Raw genomic sequence first — 5,875 nt, 5'->3', positions numbered from 1 at the left:
GTGATTTCAGTGGCGGTCCGGACGGTGTCTGCATGAGTTTTTAAACTGGAACACCTCCGCTATTAGATCACTGACAACGTGAGACTATGGAAACATAAAACTAAGAGAGAGAGAAAAAAAAATTCCGTTTCGTGAAAGCAACGTTTTCTTTTTCGTACTTCACCAGATCGGTACGCCACACATCCTGCAGGAATCCCCACTAGGTGGCGCTCGTCCTCCACTGTACCCAGGCGGGTTCGCCAAACCGTGCTTTTCTTTTTAACCCTGAGAGGTGATCTCCAACACTGGCTTTTTACAGGTAAGAAAACCAAACTCCGAAGGAAAGTGTCTTTCCTGAGGTCGTATCACTGCATCGCAGAGCCTCGAGCAAAGCCCAAGTCCCCAAATTTCTGAACCTAACGAACTTCCATCACCTGGCTGCCTCCCTCTACACTCGGTTTAGTGTAGTGATATAATAATAATGGTGTTTCTTTCTACATAACAAGCTTCAGGTTCATATCAGCAGGCCTTAATGTCCTTTATTTTGAAATGCACGAAACACACAAAAAAAGTCGTTAGATTTGCCTGCCTGAATTGCTCCTTTGATTTCCTTAAGTTCAGAGCTCCTTTTCTGATGAATGAGTACATTGAAAAGGGTAAGGAAGACGAAGGGAAACATTGAATGAGAATAAACGTAAAGGTTTATGAGAAAAACCGGTAAGAGTAGAAAACCCAACTGGATTGGCATCAGACAAAGTCAGTTTTGAATCCTGATTTAGCCACTTCCTGATGGTCGTCATTGAAACTCTGTGAGTCTCAGCTCCCTCATCTGTAAAATGGGATCATGTTTTCTACTCACCATACCCTCAGGGCTGTGTGCCTTAAAACAATAGGCTGCGGCTCCTGGCACACTGTCGGTGAACATTTGTTTAAATATAAAACTACCTTGGCCCAAAATAATGCTTTTCTCTGTGGTCTGATATACCTGGACCATGTGCGTGAACAACCCTGGTGGAGCCTGAAAACGGACGACTTAGGAACCCAGGAACTGGTGGTGTCTGCTGGCGGGAAAGTGGCATATCGCTTGGTGCTTGGGATGCTTGCAGCGTCCTCGGAAGCCTGCGGATGGGGACAGATGATCAGTCCTCGCTGCGGTCTCTGCCTGGACGTGGACCTGGCTCCGGAGAGCCTGCGCCAGCGCCCAGCTCGCGCAGTTCAGCAGCGGCCTCGGAGGGCACCAGGTACACGCTTTCGTTTTAAAGGACTCAACCCGTGACCCAGAGAAGGCAGGTAACTTTGGTCAAGGTCATCGGCGTTTAAGGCGAGTCCCAAGCGTCCTCCTATTGCAAAGCAGCCCCTGGTGCGCCCTCGGGCGCCCCGGGTACAGAGGGAGGTCTCCTCTCCGGAAGACCCAGGGCAGCCCAGGGCGCAGGTGGAAGGCAGCAGCGGCGCCGAGCGCGGCGGCCTCACGGGAAAATCCTGGCGGACTTGGATCCCCGGGAGCGCGTGCGCAGCAGCTTGTGGCGCGCGCCCTAGAGCCGGGGTGTCCCCCTCCCCGCCCCCTCGGTTCCCCCACTACCATCCCACGCTCCGCCCGTGGCTCGCGGAAGCCTCACCGCCCAGCAGTGCCTGGGACCCAAGTTGTTCTGGGGGCACGAAGGGGGCGCGCAGGAACCCAACTGCTGAGGAGGAAGAGGAGATGGCCGGGAGGAAGGGAGAGCGGAGGGGGAGAAAGTCAGGGGAGAACGAGGCGAGGGGCCGCGGAGGAAGGCACCCGTGCGGGGCGAGCCGATCGACTCCTCGGAGACTGGCCGGCCGCCCCGGCTCCCCGGCGCCACCGGTTCCCGCGGCCCGCCCAGGCCGGAGCGCGGCGCCGACCGAACTCCAGACGCGTTCCGGCAGCCGTGGGTTGCAGGAGTTCGCGGCCACGCCGGAGCAAATCGCCCTGGGTGGGCTGGAAGCGGGGTCCTCGCGCGGACGTGTCTGTCCCCGCCGATCTCCGGCCCTGCGATACGAGCTGACCTGAGCTCTCGCCACACACCCCCCCTCGCGGTTCATGACTCTGCAAGTACCCGGGGAAATCCCTGTGCATCGACCACCTCTGCTCCCCGGCCCCCAAAGCCTTTCCATCCCCACCCAACCCCTTATTAGGAGCAGCTTGTAACTGTAGTTCCAGACCCGTGGGTTTACGCTCCGCCAACACCCAACTCCCGGCCCTGCCCGCAGCCCTGAAGCAGACCTGAAGATCGACTGCCCGCCGCAGTTGCCGGAGATGACACCAGCCTCCCAGGCGCGGCGCCTCCTGCAGACTCCGAATGCGGCCACGCTGTTCCACTCCCGGCACACAAAAAGCGGACAACTCAAAATCACCGAACCTCTTCTTTCTTCACGCTTGGAAAATCTCTGCCCAAGCCTGTGGCAAGGGGTACACACTACTATGTTTTGGGGCTCATTAAAAATGGGGGGCAACTCAGTGGTAGTTATTCTTTTCAAGTCAGTCTTTGGATAGCCCCCAAACTTAACTCTAATACTCATTTACCCCCAAACATCTCTGCCTGCCTGTGTGTCCGGACTCACGCTATTATCTGTCCACACCAAGTCCTAACCCCACGAAGGGATAGCCGTCTGCGACACACAGTTCACACCTGCCCATTTCTCACCTTCTGGGCGACCTGTGTCAAACTCCTCCTCGATTTAGGGTGGTGGGGGAGGGGTGATGTAGAGACCGAATAAAGGTCAGGGAGAGGAAGGAACAGACACGCTTGCCTTGGAAACCTTGTAACGTTCTGTTCTGTTCCCCTCCTGGCCTGAAGAGCGTCCCGTTCCTTACACTTTCCGGGTACTGACACCAAATTTAAACACCTTTCCCTCAAAAACTGATGTCATCATAAAGAGCTATAAAGGGCAATGACCTCTTGAAGTGGGAGTTTTTTTCCTCCAAATACACTACAGCATCTGCACTGTCTTGTATTTGGGATGCAAAACGCATAATGTGGCTGAAATGCTGGAAAGTAGAGATGTTGCAAAGCCCCCCCCACATACACACTGAACCTGAAAACTGTGAATAGTGGGTGTGTTCCATCCTGCGGTGCAGAACAAGCACCACCAAAAAGAAAGCAACAAGGGGAAATGTTATTTATTTTAGTGACACCAAAAACACCAATCCCCACAATTTACTAAATTAAAATCACAGTTCTTTACACTTATTTAATGGTTCAAGTTGTGTACTTGGTGTTAAGTTAAACCTCGGGTAAAATTTATGAAAGACAGTAAAGTATGTTACTGAAGCAAATCTTTTATTTAAAAATAAACAACATAAATAAGTCACAAGTGTTTTGATATACCCACAATATTTGTGTTTCTTAGCTTGGTTCCTTCTTTTACAGGAAACAATGCATTACTTATTTTTTAAAGAGTATTTAATGTCAGCTCAGGATCATTACTAAGGTGATTCCTAGATATTCTTTAAACAAACATATATCTTCTAATCTTATTTAACTCACAAATAACAACATTTAAAGAAAAAAATGAAAGGCTTCTTTTTTTCTTCCTAGTGTAAAATTTAACTAACCCCAACTAAATTCAGTATTGACAGCCCAGGGAATGATCTCGCAATTTCCAGAAACTCTCCCAAAGATGCCTTCCAATTTCTTGCCTGACTTTAGTTCTAACTGTATCATCTCTTTCTTTTTAATTCCTGTACAGAAATCGAATCAAATTAAATACGGCGAGGAAAGAAATATCTAAAATGATTTTCATTAACTGATGGTTTCAGCGAAGAGAATTAGCAGTGAAGAAGTCGTGAAACTCTAAGGGGTGGGGGGCGAGAAGCATTCTGTTTTTCGTATCTATGAACCTTCCTAGAGAACAGAAAGTACACGCGCGATTTATGGAACTGTGTTATCTTGGATTCCGCCCCTCCCCCCAGCCACCCCCCCACCTCCCATTTTGACTCAGCTATGGTCTTCCATAAAAGCGCTGGAATAGGTGGATACATCCACCGAGGTTAAGAACTGTGGTTTCTCGGGCAGCGCCTCTTCGTGCGTGGGGTCTTCTTGTCGCTGGAGGATCCTTCGAGGACCATGCTTGGGAGGAAAGGGGTTAAGTCAGACCCTGACTTTCTCTGCGCAAAGTGCCCAGTTTTGTCTGTTAAAGTTAACGTCGCCCAGCAGGAGCCAACCAATCGGTGGCCGGCTGGGCCCGGGACAGCCCAGTGAAGGGGCGTGGCCTAGGGCTGTCACTCAGTGGTGAGGAATGACACCCGAGAGGGAGGGGGGGGTTCGGTGGAACGCTGGGGAAGGAAAGAGAGAAGAAACAGATAAAACCAGGGCAGGGGGTAAAAAGGTGCCCCGGGCCTCTCGGAATCCAGCGGCCGCCGCCGCCGGGGTGGGCTCCGGAAGAGCCGGCCCAGCAGGGAAGGGAGAAGACTAGCCAGGAGCGAAATTTTGCAGGCGGGGAAGAGGCAGAGGCGTAAAGAAAAAGTGACTCCGGTCGTGCGCCTCGGAGGCGCTTAAGAGGGGACTGCGGGCGCGAAGGGGCCCCCGCCGATCCCCCCCTCTCCGTCCTCAGAGAGGGCAGACCCCGGCCCGCCTCTCAGGACGCGAGGCGATGAGATAATCCAGCTGAGCTGCGAAAGGAGCGCGTCTGGCGCTGGATTGGGAGGGAGGGGTCTCCTGGCGGGAAGGGCCTCGGAAGTGGGGGTGAGGGTCGGCGCCGATCCCGGGCCAGAGCGGGGCGGGGGCTCCTGGGAAGCGCAGGAGTGGGCTGCAGGACCCTCGCGCGCGGGGCTCAATCGCGCTGCGGCGGCCCGCGCGCTCCGTCCAACTCCGAGCTGCCCCGCGCCCCCGCCGCCCGCCCGGCGGGCCGCTCCGGCCCGCGGCGCAGATGGCGGTGCGCGGCACCAACACCTTGACGCCCTTCTCCATCCAGGCGATCCTCAACAAGAAAGAGGAGCGCGGCGGGCTGCCCGCGCTGGAGGGGCGCCCGGTGCCCGGGGGCACAGCGGTAGCAGTGGCTGCGGCGCCCGCTGTCTGCTGCTGGCGGCTCTTTGGGGAGACAGATGCGGGCGCGCTGGGGGGCGCCGAGGACTCTCTGCTGGCGTCGCCTGCTGGGACCAGAACGGCTGCGGGAAGGACCGCGGAAAGCCCGGGCGGCTGGGATTCGGACTCGGTGCTGAGTGAGGAGAACGAGGGCGGCCGGCGCTGCGCGGACGCGCCGCGGGCCCGCGGGGCCAGCCGTGCGGGGGAGACCCTGGGCCTCGGCCAGCCGGTCTGCGAGCTGCCCGCCGCCAAGGACCTGGAGGAGGAAGCCGCAGGCCGGAGCGACAGCGAGATGTCCGCCAGCGTCTCAGGTTCGCTGAGGCTTCACTGGGAAGGGGGCCGGGCTGAGAGGCTGGGCAAGGAGGGCAACCTCGCCGAGTGGGGTGGGACTGCAGTGAGCACCCTGCGCCCTGGGGCCCGAGGGCTGGTCCGGACCCGAAGCGCTGCGCGCTGGCGCGGACGGGTCTAACCCCCCCGGTAACTGAACCGGAGAGAAGACCGAGGAAAGTCCTCCGAGCGCTGCTTCCTGGGGCGAGGCCTGAGACGTCCTCCAGGCGGGGCTGGGAGACAACCACTGCACCATGAATTTGAGTTCATCGCCAATGCCTTTGGCCGTGTCTGTCTGTCTCTAAATCCCCAAAGCAGTTAAGGGGGAAGAGCGGGGGGCCCAGAGACCTTGGGTAGCCAGTTCCCTGGCCCTGGCCCAGAGAGCAGGGATGCTCCCGGCTGGAGGTCCTAGGGCCCGGCCCCGCAGCTCAAGGACTGGTAGCGAGGGACACCTCCAAGGGAGCCGGAAGCCGCGAATCTGCCGAACCCGGGCTTTGGGAAGAAAGGTTTGTTTTGCTTTCCCAGACCCC

At 56.4% G+C, this 5,875-nt stretch overlaps 1 protein-coding gene across 1 annotated transcript; it reads left to right on the top strand.

Moving 5' to 3' along the window:
• The first annotated feature begins 4,290 nt into the window (after window positions 1-4,290).
• Window positions 4,291-5,487, top strand: NKX3-2 (NK3 homeobox 2). The gene has a single exon (XM_019656496.1). The coding sequence runs from the start codon at window positions 4,864-4,866 to the stop codon at window positions 5,485-5,487; it is 624 nt and encodes a 207-aa protein (XP_019512041.1). The 5' UTR covers window positions 4,291-4,863.
• The last annotated feature ends 388 nt before the right edge of the window (window positions 5,488-5,875 follow it).

This window comes from Hipposideros armiger, unplaced genomic scaffold (assembly GCF_001890085.2).
Source record: "Hipposideros armiger isolate ML-2016 unplaced genomic scaffold, ASM189008v1 scaffold_260, whole genome shotgun sequence".
Taxonomy (NCBI): domain Eukaryota; kingdom Metazoa; phylum Chordata; class Mammalia; order Chiroptera; family Hipposideridae; genus Hipposideros; species Hipposideros armiger.
The sequence above is the reverse complement of the archived record's forward strand: the minus strand, read 5'-3'. Positions and strand labels throughout refer to the sequence as shown.